This window comes from Zingiber officinale, chromosome 6B, assembly GCF_018446385.1.
Source record: "Zingiber officinale cultivar Zhangliang chromosome 6B, Zo_v1.1, whole genome shotgun sequence".
Classification (NCBI taxonomy): Eukaryota; Viridiplantae; Streptophyta; class Magnoliopsida; order Zingiberales; family Zingiberaceae; genus Zingiber; species Zingiber officinale.
In genome coordinates, this window is record NC_055996.1 from 37106079 (window position 1) to 37129992 (window position 23914).

The following is a 23914-nucleotide window of genomic DNA, read 5'->3' on the forward strand; positions in this document are numbered from 1 at the left end:
GTTCGTAGCATTTAACAATTAAAAGTGCGTGAAAATAGAAATACTAAAGGTTCAATTGTTTAAGCTTGCTAGATCCCCTAAGGATCTTTTATTCCAAGTTCCTGCCACACACACCATCTCTGCATTGAACTCCAGCTTCCTCTGCTAATCCATTTTCCCTTTACCTTTATCTGCAGTATAAGGAAAAAGTATCTGTAAGCTTAAGACTTAGTAAGAAACCATCTACCTCACTAAAACATGCAACGATGCAAACATGTTTTAAAGAATGCTATTTAAAAACATGAACTAAGTTTGTTAAAGCATGGCATACTGAAATCACATGGCATAAACACTGAAACATAGCATGCATAATAAATCTAAGCATGGAGCTAACTCATAGTATCAACTAGGAGAACTAACTGAAACTGAAACTGAAACTGAAACTGAAACTAGTTAAAACTGATCATAACTATGATCACGTAACTAGATTATGAGTTTTGGAAGCTATTATCGTAATAAGTGAAAATAGTAATCATGTTGTTGTTAGGCACGGCAACTGTACTTTGCTTTGCGTGCATCCCTAACTAGACCCGGGTTTGCAAGTCCCGAATTTAGTAGGGTTACTAGGTTATCTGAACCTAGGGACGACTGTGGGAGCCCAACCCAATGGACATCTGGTCCAGTACAGTGCCTACTGAAAATAAAATACTGGATATAGCTACTAATTGCTTATTTTGCTGTGTTCTAGGTTATCTGAACCCAGAGGTAGGTTATCTAAACCTAGAGGCGACTGTGGGAGCCCACTCATTGGACCGTAGTCCCATGAAAGCTGTAATAAGGCTGACTAAGCTATCTTAAATGCTCCCATTGCATTTTCTGAGCTATCAAAAATGCTTAAGTTGCATTTTTCTAAGCTAATCATTTAATCGAACACCTAGTGTGCTTTAACTCTCCTCTCTATTAGGGAGACTACCTTTAGGCACCCGACAACATCAAAACCTCCTACTGAAGGGGGTAAAGACGTGTCCGGCCCATCCAAAGGCACTCACTAAATCCCTAAACCTGCGAGGAGGGTTAAATGCACCCCTTTGTGTCGAAAAAACTGCATATAACTGAACTAATGCATAGAAAACCAAACGGAAGCTACTTATACTGCAGGTGAGGGGTTTCTTACCTCGTGCTCGAAGTTTCTTACGATTCTAATCGCCGGTTTTCCGGTGGAGACGATCCTTTCGACGATCTTCTCGCGTCCACGCGTTCCTCTCACGGAGGGGAGCGTCCTCGTGTCCGAGATGTCGCCGGAAGGAACCCTTGGGACCCTTGGGGCGGAACCCTAAGTTCCCTTGTGGTTGGCGCCGAGAGAAAGAGAGGAGAAGGAAAGGTTCGGCGGTGAGGGTTTGAGGAGAGGAAAATCACGATCCAAATAACCCTTCACTCATTTATTTCCTATTTATATTAAGTGGTAATTTCCGCCCAAACCTAACATAAATATTATTGAATCCCTTTCCTTTCAGCACGGCCCTGCTGGGTTCAACTGGTTACTAGCATTATCCCTTAAACCATAGGTCTCGGGTTCGATTCCCGCTTAAGCAGTTTTCGTTTTCTGTTTATTTTTGTTACTTCCGCTACTCCAAAAATTCCAGAAAAATATCCTAAAATTCCAGAAAAATACTAGGATATTTCTAAAATAATTTTGAGAATTTTCGGGCATTACATCCTCCACGGGATTTAAAAGAGAGATTTTAATTTTTAAAATCTTTCCTTTTATAGCCATCCTCCAAGGGATTTAAAAAATAGATTTTAATTTTTAAAACTTTCCTTTTATAGTCATCCACAAAGGGGTTTAAAAGAGATATTTTAATTTTAAAATCTTTCTTTTTTTGTAGTCATCCACAATGGTTTAAAAGAGATATTTTAATTTAAAATTTTTCCTTAATTGTTGCCTAAATAAGGGCCAGCCACACATAATAGGAAGGTTTTAATTTTAAATGTTTCCTTTTTTGCATTCACCAAGTATTATAAAAGAGAAGTAGATGGTGATGTTGGTGCGGTTAGCACTAAGGTCTAACTCAGGTTTTGATGAATGACAAATCAGGTTAAGTTAGGTTTGTCGTGATCTAACACTCTGAACGAGTGTGTAGACGAAGTCCAGACAAGTCGACGGGCTGACCGGATGTCTGGCACGAAGTCCAAGCGGGTCGACGGGCTGACTGGACGCTTAGCGAGAAGTCCAGCTAGATCGATGGGCTGACCGGATAGCTGTCGAGAAGTCCAACCAGGTCGACGGGCTGACCGGACGCTTGGCGAGAAGTCCAGACGGGTCGAAGGGCTGACTGGAAGTCTGGCAGGTGAGTAAAGGTAAGTCACTGAAAGGGAGTGACTGTGAGGACGTGTTCTCGGGAAGGGAACATTAGGCGTTGATCCGGCTTAGATCCATTTCGGATATCTAAGACGAGATCGTGACTAGATTCCGGCCTTGGAAATACGGAATCTAAGTCATACTACTTTTGTCAAACTATAAACTGAACTAACACTCTGTTTTACAGGTTATAAATTATATATTTGCCTCGGACTAATCTTGTCTTGCAGGAGAAGAAGTCTTCTGGAGAAAGGAGGTCCGGGCGCCCGGAGGTCCGAGCGCTCGGAAGGGAGCCGGGCGCAGGGGAGGCGATTTTTATCCAAACACGTCGTCGCCATGTGGAGCTCACTGGTTGGACCTGCCACGTCCCACCAGGGCGCCCGGAAGGGATCCGAGGTGCCCCGAGCTTCATATAAAAGAAGGGGCAGGGGTGGAGCTTCAACAACAACTATAAATTGGCGATCTGCTCTTCCGTGCTCCTGCGACGCTGCAAAGCTCCGACAAACGCGCTGCTTCCTTTTTCTAAGTCTCTTATTTTGTCGGTATTGCTTTAATTGTTTTTTCATTAGCATTCTTAGTACTTAGTTTGTAATAACTTTTGAACTGCTAGTGAATTTCCCATCGAAAGCACCCTTGTGTGCGGGCCTTGGAGTAGGAGTCGCCAAATGCTCCGAACTAAGTAAATCCTTGCGTTCTCTTTAGCTTGTTTTCTTTTCCGTTGCGCTTACTCTTGTCGAAATTTTTATAATCGCTATTCACCCCCCCCCCCTCTAGCGAAACTTCACGATCCAACAAGTGGTATCAGAGCAGGTGCCGCTCTGATTTGGTGCAACCACCAACAAGGGGGTGATTTTCTTTTTATTTTTTTTCGGATTTCAGTTTTTCGTAAAGATCCAAACGTGTATTATTACCCTTTTGGAAATTGTTTCCGTCGTAAGTAAAACTAAATTGATGCAACACCAACTTAGTTATTTTTATTTAAATTCTTCCCGCACTACTAATCCAAGAACAAGTCTTGGAACCTCTCTATATTTTTTTTGTGTGCAGATTAAAAATATCGCAAATCGAGGGCTTCAGCACAGTGCGACCTCCCCTCTTCAACGGGGATGATTTCCCGTACTGGAAGAAGTGAATGGAAGTGTATCTCAAGACAGACTTCGATCAGTGGATGAGCGTCACAAGACCCTACAAAATACCAATAGACAGTTCCGGGAATCTACTGGATCTAGAAGATTGGACAACAGACCTAAAAAATAAGACATCAACAGAGAACAAGGAAATCAACACCCTACAGTGGGATTGACTAGAGAAGAACTAAACCGGGTCGGACCACATAAGAATGCCAAAGAGCTGTGGGACAAATTGATCGAGCTGCACGAAGGAACGCGTGACGCTAAGGTAACAAAACGAGACTTGCTCTTAAATAGAATTTTTAACATAAAAATGCAGGAAGGAGAAACGGCCAGCCAACTCCACGCAAGAATTAAAGACATTCTCAATAGACTCCACGCAATAGGGCACCAAATGGAGAACCGGGACTTAATAAGGTATACCCTAAACGCCTTTCCACGCAACAGCTTGTGGGCATCTATTGTAGATGCCTACAAGATCTCTAAAAATTTATCTAAATTAAAATTAGATGAGCTTTTTTGTGAATTAGAACTGCATGAAAAAACTAACGCCGGGGTCGAGAAAGGTGTAGCCTTATTTGCAGGTTCCTCAAAAGAAAAGAAGAACACGTCTGAACCGAAAGAAGACTCTGACCAGAACTCTAAAGATGAAGAACACCTGGTGAACCTGGTAAGGAAGATGTTCACCAAGAGAAAAAGAAGCTTCAGCAAGAAGGACCTTCAAAAGATCAATTCTCCAACCGAATCGAGGAGCGTGACATGCTTCGGATGCAACAAGAAGAGCCACTACAAGAACGAGTGCCCGAGATTAAAGATCGACAAACCGAAGCCGACTAAAAAGAAGGTCCTCAAAGCGACGTGGGACGACTCCTCCTCGGAAGAGTCGGAAGCTGAAGATCAAAAACACCAGAGCCACCTCGCGCTGATGGCCCGCGAAGCTGAGTCGGAAGATGAATCGGAAGACGGGTCCGAACCCGAATCGAGCCACGAGTCCGTACTCGTTTCTGAAGGTTTCGAAGAGGTATTCCTAAACTTAAACCGGAAATTTTTTAAAATTATTTCGTGCTTAAATAATAAATTAGTTATGTTTGAAAATGAAAACAAATTGCTCCTCGAGGAAAATCAAATCCTCAAGGAACAAATTGTAAATAATAAACCAACTCAAGATCTAACACTTGAGGAGGAGAATTCATCTTTAAAATTAGAAATTAATAATTTAAAAATTATGTTAGAAAAATTTACTACTAGATCAAAAAATTTAGACTTAATACTAAATAATCAAAAAGCATGTTATAATAAAACCGGACTCGGATATAAGTCGAACTCAAATAAAACGTTTAAATCATTAATAACCCAATACAAACAAACGAATAAGGCCTGGGTTTCGAAAGTGTGTTTGACCACGCAAATAGGACCCAACCAATATTATATCCCTAAAGATAAAATATATTACATAAAATCAAATAAACCAAATCAAAAACCAGAATACAAACCTGAACCAAAAAATTTAAAATTAAACATATTAAAACTCAACAAAATGTAAACTATCACCAAGTAAAATATAATTACAAAAGAAATAGACATAAACCGAGAACAAAATTAAATTAAATGACCATCAATTCAAGGGGAGGCTCCAGAATAGCTGGCACCTCCAAAACTAACCTACCCGGCAGGGTAACCCTAACCAACCTACCCGACTTGGTAATTAGGATTAGTTAAAAAGGGTTCAAATTTAACTTGAAAATTGGTACTGGTGAAAGTTTGGATCATAGTACATTAGGGAAGCCTAGTCTACGCATGTCTAGGAAGATATGGCTTCGACCTGGTGCATTTGGCTAAGTGGAACTGACCGAAGCTACCCTTTATGGATCCTAACCAGTTAGACCAGGGTTTTGTACTAAGTCCAGTGGATAGGACTATTTGGAAAACCTCGAAGGCATGGTTACTTTAATTATGTCCGAGTGACTCACCATAGCCCAGAAGTTTATCCAGAGAATGCCTATCTGTTGAACCCAAAGCTAAACCTGAATCTAACACAAGTTAAAAACAAATTCTAAAATTGAATCTAATTCATCTCACAAAATTATAGGATTCCCTGATTGAAAACATAGATCGGGTGAGATGACTAAGGAAATTAAATTAAAATTAAACTGAAATTAAATTTAACTAAAATTAAATTAAATTAAATTAAAATTAAAATTAATCATAATTTTTTTAATTCTTTTTGTCACGCCTCAAAGGAGTCTCTGCCAGACAAAAATCCGGCAACATCTCCCCTGTACCGGTGACAATCTGAAACATCAATACAAGAAAAATACATCAGCCACATGCGGCTGGAATATTTATATACACAACCACGCAGTTCTAATAACAGCCCACACGGCTGTACTAAAAAAAAATCAACACAGCGGAAAAACGAAAACGGAAAGCCCAATACAACACAATCAAGACGCTGCTAGCCGGCTAGGCTTTATACAATAAATACAACAACCCACCAAATACAACAAATACAAATAAAACATATACAAAACCATAAACGACCTTCGGATGTGACGTAGGACCCGGCAGACAGGATACTCCGAGCGACACTCCAACCATCTACCTGAAAACATAAAGATATACATGCGGTGGTGAGTATAGGTAACTCAGCGGGTAATAGAAAAGATAGTGCATGGTTTATACATAAACATAGAGATCAAAGGTATACAGTCTCAGTAGGGAATCAAAGAATATGATCCTACTATCATAATCAATGCATCTAAACATATCAGACCTACTAACCTGACATACATACTATACAAACCACAACCGACATAATGATAGATACATACCCAATCTGGAATCAACACCTGGTACAATGATCAGTAAACTCACCATATCTCCAACAGACCTACTCGTGACACCTGTGCAATATAAATACGACTGCAAATACATGTAAAATAAATGACATGTATGCAGCATGACAACCATATGCAACAATCATATCGCAAACAAATGCAACATACCACAAACACATGCAACTAGTATCTACTAGGCATGTATGCAAATATACCTCCAACGATGCACCGCGCATCAAATGCAAATGTGCATGCATTCTCCATGGTCACCCCCGCCACCTCTCTAGACACCACGCCCCTGTATGGCCGAGAGGCTTGGGTCCGTGACAAACCGTACTAGCCTCCAGTACATGCACCGCTATAGGCGGCCAAAGCGGACGGTCAGTTAAGTAGTTATATAACTACATAGCTAAGGGTCCCTGACCACTCATAACTCAAACTCTCTGCCTACTGTACCCTCAAGACCCACTACTCTAGAGTGGTCGAGGCTGACAGAACACTGAGCGGCTGAATGAGCGCGACAGGACTAGCTCCAAGCTACTACTCTCCAACAGTGGTCGAAAGGACATCTACAAACGACTGACGACTCTCTCCACCACAAGGAAGACAATAGTCGTCAGCAATGCAATGAATGATGAACATGATATATATATAATCATGATACGAACACTGTCATCATCCATGCAACTCTAAATCCACCTAAGTACCCCACAACATGAGTATAATCATCATGATACCTCCATATATCCCACCAAACATATGTATATAACTACACATGTATAGTCAACAAAAATCTCCAATAACCCCAACAGACACACATACACAACCCCACGTGTACAATCAACATGTATCCTCCAATAATAAACACATCAGACACGTGCATAAACCATAAACATACAATCAACACAACTCCTCCAAAAGTACATAACCAAACACGTGTGTACATACAACATGCAAATGTAGGGTCAACATGATGACTCCTAAAACACATACCAAGCTACATACAATCCACATTATATGCATAAATCAGCGTGATAAATCCAACCACTCAACAATCCCTACAATACATACTCTACACGCGTAATCACAGCAGAGTAGAAATCAAGAGTAGAGACTGTATACGATATAACTAGATCATCTCTAAGCTCAAGCAAAAGTATCAAGCAGGAAAAACAGCAAATGAACCCGATATAAGGTAAAATAATCTAATCCGACAAATAACAACCATGCACTAAGCTCAAAGAAAATACATAAAGGCAAAGGAAGAAATACCCGCCTTTATCTGTAGATCGTGTCCAAAATAAATCTCATGTCGTGATAATCGTCCCATATCAAGGTCCTGCATCAATCAATATATATATTTTATTTAGCCAAACTCATATGAATTAAAATAGCTAAATAAAATCCCCACCCAATCAGGATAACTCCACTCAAATCTGATCTCTGATTAATCCTCCAAACAATCCTTAATCACACTCCTTCTAGATCTCAACATAATCCACACTCTATTAATCCATCAAATGATCCTAAGAATGATCATATAACAATCTACATCAACCAATCACCACAACCACAACAAATTAACCAATTCATCATCGAAATGCAACCTAATCTCCAAAATACATAAATGAATCAAATCCACATAGTTCATCCACCTCAATTAATCCAACCACAATAATTCATCCAATCTACATCACACTACTCATAAATCTAAGCAGAATAAAGCCCCACAACCCATTAGAAACCTAATTTAGCACATACAAATGAGGATAACAGGTGTATCTCTCTGGAAAACACTTACCGTGAGATTTTGACAGCAAATTCAGCAGCTCACAACACTATGATCCCCTATCCGGAAACTACAAGAGCACATACACACACTTATCTCTCCAAGAATCAATCTAGAAAATCCATTATACAGCAAAGGATTGCTGAAGCCATAATCCACAATACAAAACTCACCTCAACAACCCCTTACCTCAATCTGGATTCTGCAACAACTTCCCTTAATCAAATACTAATACAACAATGGAAAAATGATTACTGTTTGTTACCTCCACACCACGGCACAAAGCTTCGTTTTGTCCAGCTACCCTCACCACCACAAGGTTCACCAACCTTCGGTTGTAGCCACTGAAACCTAGAGTAAAACGATCCGGTGGCCATGGCTACAAACAATCAGAAATGTGGAGTCTGGAGCCAAGCGAAGCCACTGCCTACCGAACAACAACCCTAAATCAACACTACATCAAGATCAAATGCCCAAATTTAATATTAGGATTAACCAATTATCTTCAAGAATCAATCCAATTCCATAAACTCCTCTTGGATGAACGCTGTTGCTGTGATCATGAGCAACGGCAGAAGGTAGGGTGACACCGGCATTATAGAGAGCGACACGATGGTGACCCAGGCAAGAGCAGGGCTTTGAGAAAGGTAGAAAATGCTCTGGTGGAAGGAGACGGTGTTGGACCTCCTTGGTCCAAGATCCGATGAGGAGGAGCGATCGGCTCCCACGAGATCGAGAGAAAGGAGGGGCTACGCCAATGGTGAAGAAGGGAAGATGACCGGGGTGGCTCGGAGACGATGGTGGCAGCCCTGGAAGGGAGGATTTGCGCCGGCGACCTTGATCTAGGGCTCGAATCTCCCCTCTTTCGATCGAGATATTGCCTGCACAGATACGACGACTAGGGAGGAAGAACGACCGTCGGACGAACTCCACCGACGGAGGAGAAGGATGCTCAGCCGCAGCGATCAGCTCCCTATGGTGTCGGCGTCGGCGTCGGGGAAGAGGATGTCGCACGATAATGGGCGTCGGGAGAAGAAATGGGAAATTTAGGGATTAAGGTTTTTAATTAAATACTTAGGTTAACTTAATTAAATCCTAAGTTAACCTCTTAATTAACTCCCAACTTAAATGGGTATTCCAAACAAGCTCCGCTTAGTCCCACCGATTCATCCCTTCAAAACGAGTCATATGGGCCCCGTTTAAATCCCGAAAAAATTCTAAAAATTCCAAAAAAATCCAATAAAATTTTTCATCCAATAATATTTATTATAGAATTTTGCGATATCTTACACTTTTTCTCCTAAAAATTATTTTAAAAATTAAACTTAATTTCTTAACTTAAAAAATTAATTTTAAAAAAAAATTTATTAAAACTTAAACTTAAAAATTTATTTTAAAACTTTTTCTCTTAAAAAATATTTTAAAAATTAAACTTATTTTTTAAAAAAATTAATTTTAAAAAAAATATATAAAAACTTAAACTTAAAAAAAAAATTTAAAATCTTTTCTCTTAAAAATTATTTTAAAAATTAAACTTATTTTTTTTAACTTAAAAAATTCATTTATTAAAACTTAAATTTTTTAAAAAAACTTTTTCTCTTAAAAAAAATATTTTAAAAAATTAAACTTATTTTTTTAAAAAAAAAATCATTTTAAAATATATTAAAACTTAAACTTAAAAATATATTTTAAAATTTTTTAACTATTTTAAAAATTAAACATAATTTTTTTTTAAAAAAATCATTTTAAAATATATTAAAACTTAAACTTAAAAATTTATTTTTAAAAACTTTTTCTTTTAAGTTATTTTAAAACTTATTTTTTTTAACAATTCATTTTAAAAATATATTAAAACTTAAACTTAAAAATTTATTTTAAAAAATTAAAAATTTATTTTAAAACTTTTCCGTTAAAAATTATTTTGAAAATTAAAACTTATTTGTTTTAAACTAAATTTTCTACCTAAAAATTATCCTAAAATTTAAACTTACATTTTTTTCTAACTCTCAAACTTCTATTTAAAAAAAAATTCAATACCGGAGTCAAAAACCAGGGGTGGACGCCCCTGGTATACGGACCCGGGGCGCCCGGAGGGGATCCGGGCGCCCCGCCCCACTTGACCCCCGGCGCCCGGAATAGGTTCGGGCGCCCGGACTCCCCTATATATAGGGGGGCAGGGGCGCCCCCTACCCTTGCACCTCCTCTTCCAAACTTTCGTTCAAACTTCTTGTGAGATCTCGGAAAATTTAAATAAATAGGGTTATTTGAGAAATAGCCTTATAGAATTTTTCCGGAATTTTTAGAAATTTTCTAGGAATTTTTCCGAGCTCGTAAGACGGGTTTTTGAGGGGATCATTTCGGGTTCGGATTAAAGCCTATTTGGGATACCCGTTTAAGTGAGGAAATGTTTTATTATTAATTCCATTTCTTTTTCACTTTATTTCCCAAACGCCGAACCCGAGCCCTCCTTCCCCGATCTCCCCTCTCTTCCCTACTCCTCTCTGTCTCTCTCGCGGAGAAATCGACGCTGACGGAAACCCTTCATCTTCAGCGATCGTTCTCACCGAGTCGCCGGAGGAGCACATCGCTAGCAGCTGATTTTCTGTTCTCCCCGGTTCCTTCGCGTCTCTGCTCTCGGCTATCTCTCTCATCTTCTCGGCGTCGCAGGCGGAGATCGGGTCTTGGAGCGAGGAGGGAAGTCTGTCGCCTCCTTCAATCTCCGATGTCTCTTCTACTTGACTGTCGACGCCACTGGATCGATCCAGATCCGCTCGATCCCCGGCGTAGGTAAGCTAGCTTTAATCGAATCTTCCTCTTCTTTGGGTTTCCTCCGACTCGTGCCCTAGCACAGTCAATAATTCTTCTTCTTCTCTTGATTCTCTCCAAATCGTGCCCTAGGTTCGTGGTCGGTGCTAGATCTTGGCAGATGCTGGCTGATTGGGGGTCAGTAGTATCTTTGATACTTTACTTCACGAATCAGATCGGGTGACATTTTCTGGAGACGATCAATTAAGGTAATGTTTGGAATTATTTGGATTCAAGGATCTTGTTAGATTGATTTTCCTTTGTGATGGCTTTATTGTTCTTGATTAAGGAAGTATCGGATTGTTGCGGATCGATGGATGAGGGTTGTGAGGTTCTGTGATCGTGAGGTGTATCCAGCAGAGAGGTTCTGTAGGCTGTGAGGTTGTTTGTTTTTGGTTTGGCAGCCACCCATCCATCAGAGATCCAACATCAACAGCAGCTTGATCGAGGTGAGGTGTTTAGGTTTTGCTCTTTGTTTTAGATAATTGATCTTAGTTGTAGATCATCATGTAGTTTGGTTATTTTAGATGGTTATGCCTGTTGTGGATGAATTAGGGTTATGTTGGTTGTAATTAGTTGTTAAATTGTGTAGATTTAATTGGGTAGAATAAATCTAATGGAATGGTTAGGGTTAGGGTAATTAACCCTAGTCAACCGTTGGATTTATACTCTAATTGGTGATTAGGGACTAGGTAACTAACCCTAATCGACCATTTGATTTAAATTGGTAAGTTGTGATTGTGGTGATTAGGGTTTTGCCCTAATTTAGTTTTGGGAATTTTATTTAGCTATTTCATTTGGATTTAGCTAAATAAAATATATATGTTGTTTGACACAGGATTCTGATTCTAGACAGGCGTCTCGATGTTGACTTCGGATTTGGGATTGTACCTTCTATTTGAGACGGGTACCCTTTGACTTATCTTTTGATAATGTCTTATGATATGTGTAGCTTATATATATTTACTAGTGGTAGATAGTAGATTATTTCTTCCCTGGTCTTAGCTAGTTGATACCTATCACATGCTTCATCTGCTAGTTGCTTTACTTCAGGATTTGATATTTTATCTCTTGCCATGTGTATATATGTTCATAGAGATGCATATCTATAGTGCTCTACTCTACTGGATTAGTTGCTTTACATGTGTGACACATGCTCTTGGATTCATGATACTTACATCATTGTTATATGTGATGTCTTTGGATTTATGCTGTTTATATCATGGTTATATATATGTGTTTACCTTTTGGGCACACACATATATGGAGGAGGCTATGTTCAGGTATGACATACTGTAGCCGCATGCACCATATTGCATGATTGCATGCTGGGCGATTGACGACTCCATTATTGTTGAGCTCGTCGGCCGGCTACATGGACTCGCACACAACGTGTTCACTGCATGGGTAGTGGCACAGCACTCAGGGTGTGTAGGGTAGATTGCCCGGTAGTGCTCCGCTAGGACGCTCATGGGTAGCGTGACAGGAGCGTGGTAGCACACCGGGGTCCCTCCCCGTCATTGCGTACCGGGAGGTGAGAGTGTTACGCTCCCTCACTATGTTTGAGGCAGGAGGATAGGTGTACTCCGACAGCATCCCGTCCACTCGGTCACTCATCAGGGGTAGTGACGGCAGAGTGCACGGTTGTCACAGCCCTACCCACTCGGTCTCACCATTGTGTGTGAGACGGCTGAGCATGGCAGTAGGGGTGACCAGGACATGTCATTTGCATCATATACACAGATTGCCTTATTTATGATTGATGCATTTTGGTGATTGCATATGATTGACATGCATACAGGTTATATGCTTTTTCACTGACTATTTTTATCTATGTATGTTCACAGTCAGTTGCACAAGCCTCGCAGGTGAGTACAGTTTATTTCAGTTATGCATTTTCTTATTTTTCTTGCTATACACTGTACTTTATGCCTATTGCTGGTTATTACAGTTTATTTCAGCTATGCATATCTGTTATACTGTTAGGAGACTGTACCATAGGTTGTACTGTTAGGAAACTGTACTGTAGGTTGTATGGTTAGAGAACTGTACTATTGATCCTATAGTTTAGGAGACTGTACCTTAGGATATTACTGGTAGTTATATGTTGCTGTACATATCTATTGGATTACCTGCTGAGTTCTTTGAACTCACCCCGTTGTTACTATTTTTCAGGTTGAGGCCGTCAGGAGAGATTCCAGTCGCTAGCCCCATTATCGCGAGGATTTTCTTTGTCGGATTATATTTTGCTTTTGCATCTTATATACTTGTATTGTGGGTTTGTATTGTGGACTTTACATTGAACATTCGGGTTTGCTACTTTTGTTTTCCGCTGCGGTTGTATTTTCATTACTTCGTGGATTTGTTTTCTTCGTTGTAGTGGAGTAGGCTGTTTACATATATCTTCGAGGTTCTATATCGTCTTTCCTTATTAAACTGCGTGGATTGATCATATATTATATCTGTGTGGAATGTTGATATAAACTGCGTGGTTTGTTTCTTAATTGTATTGTATTATTCCGGCCGTGTGTGGCCGAGGTATAGAGATATATGTATACTGAGCTTCATATTGTCCGCCGTACAGGGGAGATGCTGCCGAAATTTCTTCGGACAGGGACTACCTGGGGCGTGACAATTTATTTGGTATCAGAGCTAGGCTCACGATACTTGCTCTTCGTTTTGGATTTTCGAGGTTTATCTGATACCAATTTATTTGGTATCAGAGCTAGGCTCACGATACTTGCTCTTCGTTTTGGATTTTCGAGGTTTATCTGATACCAATTTATTTGGTATCAGAGCTAGGCTCCGATTTCGGATTTTTGTTTTCTGGAGTTTACGAGCGTATCTGGATATTTTCGGATTTGTCCGGATTTCCGTCGATTTTCTCGTTTCGGAATTCCGAGGTATTTTGACCAGGTTTTATTGGTTCTATTTGGGGCTAAGCAGCGACAGGATATATCCAGACGACGAATAGGTAATTTAGGTAATTTTTCAGTTCTTATACCTGTAGTGATATCTGGGTAACATTTCCTTACAGATATGCCACCTACATGTGTACCGGCACCGAGACGTGGGCGGCCACGTAAGAGGCCGTTAGATTCTCCTGAGACAGAGTCTTCAGAGAGGTCTGCGAGGGCTGAGCCGGTCCGTCAGGGGCAGACTCCTCAGGTCATTGTGGGTACGTCTGCGTCTCAGATCCCGATAGTTCCGACTTCAAAGGTACTTACCTCGACTGTACCACCAGTGGTACCACCGTTGGTATATTCAGCACCTCCCCCATCAGCTGTACCCGCAGAGTACCCGACACCCCCTCTAGCCGTGCTTGCTACCGCGTACTCAGCACCGCAGACCCATGTGCCGATTACTACATATTCGGCACTTGTACCGGCGGCACCGGCTGTTTCTTACCCGGTACCACCCACCGTACCTTCAGTGGCCCCTACATATGTCTACTCAGTAGTTCCGCCATCAGTACTACCTATAGGAGTAGTCCCAGTGGTTCTGCCCAGTGCTGCAGCGATGCCCACTGACATAGTTACAGCACGTGCACGGATCCCAGCCTTAGCAGAGTCGGCGAAGAGCCGATTCACATTATTCCGCGGGGAGACTGATCCGAGCATAGCTCAGTCCTGGATTGAGACTATGGAGTGGACGTTCTTTTACATGGCCTGCTCCGAGTGGGAGAAGGCCGAGCTGGCTGCTTACCACCTGCGAGATGGGGCAGAGATCTGGTGGGACACACAGCGCTCCATCATAGGCGATCAGCATATTACCTGGACGAGATTTAGGGAGGCATTCGAGAGTCAGTATTTTCCCCGAGCATATCAGATGACTCTTCGGCAGGATTTTCTTAGTCTGCGGCAGAATAACCGCTCAGTGATGGAGTATAATGCTGAATTTAATCGGTTGACCAGATTATATCCTGAGTTAGTTGCCGATGACAGATCTCGTATGCTTCAGTTTGTCCAGGGACTAGACGGGCATCTTCAGCTGAAGATTTCTGGTTTTAGTACTTCATCATACACCGAGACACTGGATAGAGCTCTCATGATTGAGTCTACTCATCAGAGAGTGAATGTAGATAAGAAGAGGAAGCAGACTGATCGGACTTCCGGACAGAGCCAGCAGCCACAGACTGCGGGACAGCAGCAGAGCAGTCGCACTCAGACGGGTCAGAGTACTTCTGGGTCATCTGGCCGACCCCAGAAGTCAGGACGATCTTCATCTGGACCTTCCCGCTCTGCCCAGCAGAACAGGAAACAGTCCACTGGTGACCCTTTCTGCACCAGATGCGGATCCCGAGATCACATCACCTCTGCGTGTACTTTGGGACAGTCAGTTTGCTATTACTGCAAACTGCCCGGGCACGTGAGCCGAGATTGTTCGCTGAAGACTCAGCATATAGCCTCCGGGGTTTCGGTTGCGGGAGGACATTTTGGTCAGTCCGGGACTCGGCGAGGGGGGCCGAAAGCCCAATCTTCGCATCGCCAGCAGAAGACAGCTCCCCCTACAGCAGCTGCTTATGGCATTCAGGGTCAGGAGCGTTCTGGCGTCCTTATAGAGTCCCAGAGTTCTATTTCGGGACCTCAGTATCTGACTCAGGAGCAGTATCAGTTGCAGCCTCAGCCATTGGCGCAGTATCAGTTACAGCCCCAGCCACCGATTCAGTACGTATTGCAGCCTATAGTCCCATCTCTGACTTAGTATCCAGTACCGACTCAGTGGCAGGCTCAGACTTCGACGCAGCAGCCTTTGGCAGTGCTACCGCCTCTACCACCGTCCGATGCTGGACGAGTACACGCGGTCACCAGAGAGGACGCACAGTGGGCCGACGGATCCATTTTCCGTGGTATGATTTTACTTTATGCATTTTCTGCTGATATGCTAATTGATACAGGTAGTTCACATTCTTTTATATCTTGTGCATTTATGAGAGAGATTGGTAGACTACCTTCTCATAGACCACGACGACTGACCGTCTCCTTACCATCTGGGGATACCTTGGATGTCACTCAGGAGGTCAGAGGTTGTCCGTTAGATTTTGGTAGCATCATACTCACCGTAGATTTGTTAGTACTGGAGATGGTCGAGTTCGATATTATCCTGGGAATGGATTGGCTGTCTGCTTATCATGCCACAGTTGATTGCCAGAAGAGGGTGGTTACGTTTCGACCCCCGAACCAACCCTCTTGGGATTTCACTGGCATCAGAGACGATGGGATATCGACCATTTCTGCGATACAGGCGCAGAAACTGCTATCACATGGATGTCAGGGATTTCTATTATCGTTGATTAATACTGACGACAGCAGTAGCCCTCAGCTCTCAGACGTTCCAGTGGTCCGGGAGTATCCAGACGTATTTCCGGACGAGCTTCCAGGTTTGCCTCCTCGAAGGCAAGTGGAGTTTGCTATTGAGCTGATTCCAGGGACTGCACCAGCATCGAAAGCTCCGTATCGTATGGCACCGAAAGAGTTGGACGAACTAAAGGTCCAACTCCAGGAGTTATTAGATAGGGGATTTATTCGCCCTAGTGTATCTCCGTGGGGGTCTCCAGTACTATTCGTCAAGAAGAAGGATGGTACTCTGAGGTTGTGCATCGATTATAGGCAGCTGAATGCAGTGACTATCAGAAATAAGTACCCCTTGCCACGGATTGAGGATTTATTTGATCAGCTCAGAGATACATCAGTGTATTCTAAGATTGATCTGCGGTCTGGATATCATCAGCTGAGAGTTAGAGATTCTGATATTCAGAAGACAGCATTTCGCACCAGATACGGACATTACGAGTTTTTGGTAATGCCATTTGGGCTTACCAATGCTCCAGCAGTATTTATGGATTTGATGAACCGTATCTTTTTGGAGTATCTGGATCAGTTTGTGATTGTATTTATCGATGACATATTGATCTATTCATGTTCCGAGGAGGAACATGCGCAGCACCTTCGCATAGTCTTGGAGACTCTTCGACGACATCATCTGTATGCGAAGTTCAGCAAGTGTGCATTTTGGCTTCCCTCAGTTGGTTTTCTGGGACATGTGGTGTCTAGCCGAGGTATTTCAGTAGATCCTCAGAAGATCGAGGCTATCACTAGCTGGGAGCAGCCGAAGTCAGTCCAGGAGATCCGTAGTTTCTTGGGACTGGCTGGATATTATAGACGATTCGTTGAGGGTTTCTCCAGTATTGCTATGCCATTGACACGTCTGACTAGGAAAGGCGTGAAGTTCACGTGGTCAGAGGCTTGTGAGACCAGCTTCCAGGAGCTGAAGCGGAGATTAGTATCAGCACCAGTTTTGGTTTTACCTTCTGGTGATGACGGATTCGTACTTTACACAGACGCATCTCTTCAGGGCTTGGGCGCTGTTTTGATGCAGCACGGTAGGGTAGTCTCCTATGCTTCTCGTCAGTTGAAGGAGCATGAGAAGAACTACCCAGTACATGATTTAGAGCTAGCCGCTATTATCTTTGCTTTGAAGATTTGGCGACATCATCTTTATGGCATTACTTTTGAGATTCTTACTGATCATAAGAGTCTCAAATATATTTTCACCCAGAAGGAACTCAATCTCCGACAGAGGAGATGGATGGAGTTCCTGAAGGATTATGATTGTACTATTAGCTACCATCCGGGTAAAGCTAATGTGGTTGCTGATGCACTGAGCAGGAAGTCCAGAGGGACTTTAGCTTGTCATCGAGTTACAGTCACGGACTTGATTCAGGGATTCGCCAAGTTGGGCCTTGAGGAGCAGGGACGGACAGAGCAGGGTATTCTTGTTACCATGGTTGCTCAGTCGTCGATCAGGATGAGGATTCGAGAGGCCCAGGCCGGAGATCAGCATTTACAGTTCATTGGCAGCCAGATAGCTTCCGGACAGCAGACCGAGTTTACACGAGATGACGAGGGTATTGTTTATTTCCGAGGCAGATTATGTGTACCTCAGTCTCACCCGGTCATGGAGGAGTTACTTCAGGAGGCGCATCGTTCTAGATTTGCTATCCACCCAGGTGGGACCCGTATGTATCATGATTTGAGGCGTTCCTATTGGTGGAACGGTATGAAGAAAGACATCGCGGAGTTTGTAGCCAGATGTCTTGTCTGTCAGCAGGTGAAGGCTGAGCACCAGAGACCTGCTGGATTACTTCAGAGGATCCCTATTCCCGAGTGGAAGTGGGAGCACATTACTATGGATTTCGTGGTTGGGTTGCCTAGGACTCGTCGAGGCCATGATGCGATTTGGGTAATCGTTGATCGATTAACCAAATCCGCACACTTTTTAGCGATCCGGAAGACTGATTCTCTGGATCGATTAGCTGAGTTATACTGTCGAGAGATTATCAGATTGCATGGAGTTCCGTTGAGCATTATATCTGATAGAGACCCATGGTTCACGTCCCGATTCTGGCAGAGTCTGCAACAGGCCTTGGGCACACAGCTTCGTTTCAGTACGGCATTCCATCCGCAGACAGATGGGCAGTCAGAGCGGACCATTCAGACATTGGAGGACTTGCTGAGGTCTTGTGTCATGGACTTCGGAGGCAGTTGGGAGGACCACCTGCCATTAGTGGAGTTCGCCTACAACAACAGCTATCATTCGGCTATCCAGATGGCACCGTTTGAGGCGTTGTATGGTAGGCCTTGTCGGACACCCATCCTCTGGGAAGAGGTTGGGGAGGCCCAGCTGATAGGACCTCAGAGAGCTCAGCAGGATGCAGAGTTAGTTCGCACTATCAGACGGAGGATGTCAGAGGCTCAGGACCGTCAGAAGAGTTATGCTGATCAAAGACGGAGACCCCTGGAGTTCTCCATTGGTGATCATGTATTTCTTAGAGTTTCACCCACGAAAGGGGTGAAGAGATTTGGTCTCCGAGGTAAGCTAGCTCCCCGATATATTGGACCATTCCAGATCTTGGAGAGGATTGGAGCAGTAGCTTACCGTCTAGCGCTACCACCATCTCTAGCTGGCATTCACGATGTATTCCATGTATCTATGCTGAGGAGATACGTATCTGATCCGGCACATGTTCTGTCAGATATATCTGTTCCTATTCAGCCTGATGTTACTTAAGAGGAGGTTCCGGTGCGGATTCTGGACCATAGAGAGCGTCAGTTGCGGAACAATACTGTCCGGCTAGTTAAAGTCGGATGGCAGCATCATTCTGACGAGGAGGCTACGTGGGAGCTGGAGGATAAGATCCGAGCTCGATACCCCCATCTTTTTACTTGAGGTATGTGGGTTAGAGTTCCTTTCAGCATTTATACTGCATGGTTATATTTCAGTGTTTGCTGTTGGTGATAGCGAAATTTGGGGACCAAATTTTTATTAGTAGGGGAGGATGTGAGATCTCGGAAAATTTAAATAAATAGGGTTATTTGAGAAATAGCCTTATAGAATTTTTCCGGAATTTTTAGAAATTTTCTGGGAATTTTTCCGAGCTCGTAAGGCGGGTTTTTGAGGGGATCAATTTCGGGTTCGGATTAAAGCCAATTTGGGATACCCGTTTAAGTGAGGAAATGTTTTATTATTAATTCCATTTCTTTTTCACTTTATTTCCCAAACGCCGAACCCGAGCCCTCCTTCCCCGATCTCCCCTCTCTTCCCTACTCCTCTTTGTCTCTCTCGCGGAGAAATCGACGCTGACGGAAACCCTTCATCTTCAGCGATCGTTCTCACCGAGTCGCCGGAGGAGCACATCGCTAGCAGCTGATTTTCTGTTCTCCCCGGTTCCTTCGCGTCTCTGCTCTCGGCTATCTCTCTCATCTTCTCGGCGTCGCAGGCGGAGATCGGGTCTTGGAGCGAGGAGGGAAGTCTGTTGCCTCCTTCAATCTCCAACGTCTCTTCTACTTGACTGCCGACGCCACTAGATCGATCCAGATCCGCTCGATCCCCGGCGTAGGTAAGCTAGCTTTAACCGGATCTTCCTCTTCTTTGGGTTTCCTCTGACTCGTGCCCTAGCACAGTCAATAATTCTTCTTCTTCTCTTGATTCTCTCCAAATCGTGCCCTAGGTTCGTGGTCGGTGCTAGATCTTGGCAGATGCTGGCTGATTGGGGGTCAGTAGTATCTTTGATACTTTACTTCACGAATCAGATCGGGTGACATTTTCTGGAGACGATCAATTAAGGTAATGTTTGGAATTATTTGGATTCAAGGATCTTGTTAGATTGATTTTCCTTTGTGATGGCTTTATTGTTCTTGATTAAGGAAGTATCGGATTGTTGCGGATCGATGAATGAGGGCTGTGAGGTTCTGTGATCGTGAGGTGTATCCAGCAGAGAGGTTCTGTAGGCTATGAGGTTGTTTGTTTTTGGTTTGGCAGCCACCCATCCATCAGAGATCCAACATCAACAGCAGCTTGATCGAGGTGAGGTGTTTAGGTTTTGCTCTTTGTTTTAGATAATTGATCTTAGTTGTAGATCATCATGTAGTTTGGTTATTTTAGATGGTTATGCCTATTGTGGATGAATTAGGGTTATGTTGGTTGTAATTAGTTGTTAAATTGTGTAGATTTAATTGGGTAGAATAAATCTAATGGAATGGTTAGAGTTAGGGTAATTAACCTTAGTCAACCGTTGGATTTATAATCTAATTGGTGATTAGGGACTAGGTAACTAACCCTAATCGACCATTAGATTTAAATTGGTAAGTTGTGATTGTGGTGATTAGGGTTTTGCCCTAATTTAGTTTTGAGAATTTTATTTAGCTATTTCATTTGGATTTAGCTAAATAAAATATATATGTTGTTTGACACAGGATTATGATTCTAGACAGGCGTCTCAACGTTGACTTCGGATTTGGGATTGTACCTTCTATTTGAGGCGGGTACCCTTTGACTTATCTTTTGATAATGTCTTATGATATGTGTAGCTTATATATATTTACTAGTGGTAGATAGTAGATTATTTCTTCCCTGGTCTTAGCTAGTTGATACCTATCACATGCTTCATCTGCTAGTTGCTTTACTTCAGGATTGGATATTTTATCTCTTGCCATGTGTATATATGTTCATAGAGATGCATATCTATAGTGCTCTACTCTATTGGATTAGTTGCTTTACATGTGTGACACATGCTCTTGGATTCATGATACTTACATCATTGTTATATGTGATGTCTTTGGATTTATGCTGTTTATATCATGGTTATATATATGCGTTTACCTTTTGGGCACACACATATATGGAGGAGGCTATGTTCAGGTATGACATGCTATAGCTGCATGCACCATATCGCATATTTGCATGCTGGGCGATTGACGACTCCATTATTGTTGAGCTCGTCGGCCGGCTACATGGACCTCTGCACACGTGACCACTGCATGGGTAGTGGCACAACACTCAGGGTATGTATGGTAGGTTGCCCGGTGGTGCTCCGCTAGGACGCTCATGGGTATCGTGACAGGAGCGTGGTAGCACGCCGGGGTCCCTCCCCGTCATTGTGTACTGGGAGATGAGAGCATTGCGCTCCCTCACTCTGATTTGAGGTAGGAGGATAGGTGTACTCCGACAGCATCCCGTCCACTCGGTCACTCATCACGGGTAGTGACGACAGAGTGCACGGTTGTCACAGCCCTACCCACTCGGTCTCACCATTGTGTGTGAGATGGCTGACTGGCAGTAGGGGTGACCAGGACATGTCATTTGCATCATATGCACAGATTGCATTATTTGTGATTGATGCATTTTGGTGATTGCATATGATTGACATGCATATAGGTTATATGCTTTTGCTCTGACTATTTTTATCGGTGTATGTTCACAGTCAGTTGCTCAAGCCTCGCAGGTGAGTACAGTTTATTTCAGTTATGCATTTTCTTATTTTTCTTGCTATAGACTGTACTTTATGCCTATTGCTGGTTATTACAGTTTATTTCAGCTATGCATATCTGTTATACTGTTAGGAGACTGTACCATAGGTTGTACTGTTAGGAAACTGTACTGTAGGTTTTATGGTTAGAGAACTGTACTATTGATCCTATGGTTTAGGAGACTGTACCTTAGGATATTACTGGTAGTTATATGTTGCTGTACATATCTATTGGATTACCTGCTGAGTTCTTTGAACTCACCCCGTTGTTACTATTTTTCAGGTTGAGGCCGTCAGGAGAGATTCCAGTCGCTAGCCCCATTATCGCGAGGATTTTCTTTGTCGGATTATATTTTGCTTTTGCATCTTATATACTTGTATTGTGGGTTTGTATTGTGGACTTTACATTGAACATTCGGGTTTGCTACTTTTGTTTTCCGCTGCGGTTGTATTTTCATTACTTCGTGGATTTGTTTTCTTCGTTGTAGTGGAGTAGGCTGTTTACATATATCTTCGAGGTTCTATATCGTCTTTCCTTATTAAACTGCGTGGATTGATCATATATTATATCTGTGTGGAATGTTGATATAAACTGCGTGGTTTGTTTCTTAATTGTATTGTATTATTCCGGCCGTGTGTGGCCGAGGTATAGAGATATATGTATACTGAGCTTCATATTGTCCGCCGTACAGGGGAGATGCTGCCGAAATTTCTTCGGACAGGGACTACCTGGGGCGTGACACTTCTTCCAAGCTTTACTATGAAAGCATTCAAAGTTAAAATTTTCTCTCGTTCTACGGTTAATACGCGGTCGCGAATCAACCGAGGTCGTCAGTTCTAAAAATATTTTAGCAATGGCTCCTCGGTAAAATTCTTGTTTTCTATTTAAAGTTTAAGAATATTATTGCATGTTTGTTTTCTTTAATTAGTATAATTTTGTTATATAATTTAGGAAACGTTCTAAATCTGGTGCTGGGCCCTCTACTCCCAGTGTTGACCCTAGGTTTCCCACTGATGAGCTTAGGATTAAGTTTGAGTCAACCATCTACATGGTCATTAGAACCAAATGTATAAATAGAGCGTTCTTTTTACGCTCTTGCATTCTAGATATAGAGGCCATAAACCATTATAACCTTCAGAACCTTGTTGAATGTACTAGCCCAGTAAACATAAGTTTGTGTGTAGAATTTAATAACAACTTAGTGAAAATAGATGACTTTACCTATACTACTAGGGCAGCTGGGACTAATATCACGTTGTCCCCTACTGTCATCCGAGAGTTTTTGGAGTTACGGGAGTCTACTTGTCCCTTTCAGTGCTATCCTCCCAAGGAGCTACCCTTTGGAGATCCCTACTCGCATATCACACTTGATACAATTTATTCGTATTTTTTTGGGGGTGAGCGAGTACCCACAGTGACCCAGTTTAGGTCAGTGACTCTTCGAGTCTAGGACTATGCCCTTTATAGGGTCTTAGTCTTTTGCATTCTACCACTGAGCACTCGCGACATCGCGGTGATGCACTCATTCCATTCTTTTCTCCTCTATGCCCTGTGTCATAGGCTAGATATTGACATTAGCCTACATATCTTTTCCACCATTATTTACTCGTCTAGATATGTGACGAGTGGGCGAGTTTATATGCCCTACTGTCACATTCTGACAGCATATATGTCCTCTTTGGACATTGATGTCACCAGAGGTGACATCCGCTATATGACCGAGTTTGACATTATAGGAGCTAGGAACTTTTCCCTAGCTAGTATTCATATAGATGGTGAGGGTATCATGACTTGGCAGAGGGGGGCACAACACCAGCCTGACCCAGATGCACAGCAGGAGGAGGCAGATGAGTTTTTTCTATCACTGTTTCCTGATAAGGCCGCTCCTGCCCCAGCGCCAGCTCAAGCCCCATGTCCCGCTCCTCGCACTCTAGCCGATCGAGTATCCGGACTAGAGAGAGTTGTGTCGAGCCTCCAGCAGGAGTCCTCCGAGTTTCACCGAGACATACGGCGAGAGGTCTTCGATCTCCGACGAGAGGTGCGGCAGGAGGTCTCCGATTTTCGGCGAGATGTGCGGCAGGAGATCTCCGACCTGCGACGAGACCTACGAGAAGACGACCGGACTCGTCACACTGAGATATTGGCACTACTTCAGTCGTTGGGTTCCGGACCACCTCCGTCATCGTCTCAGTAGTCGTGATTATTAC

At 42.7% G+C, this 23914-nt stretch overlaps 1 protein-coding gene across 1 annotated transcript in view; it reads left to right on the top strand.

The window, feature by feature from the left end:
* The window catches only part of LOC121990913, a gene marked incomplete at its 3' end in the record, with an annotated part of 58359 nt that extends 39972 nt beyond the window's left edge, over positions 1–18387 (top strand). The window contains exons 3-6 of the mRNA XM_042544962.1: positions 15235–15566; positions 16215–16432; positions 16637–17544; positions 18322–18387. Coding sequence (XP_042400896.1) covers positions 15235–15566; positions 16215–16432; positions 16637–17544; positions 18322–18387 — 1524 coding nt within the window. The remainder of the gene's footprint in view (positions 1–15234; positions 15567–16214; positions 16433–16636; positions 17545–18321) is intronic.
* Positions 18388–23914: the final 5527 nt, after the last annotated feature.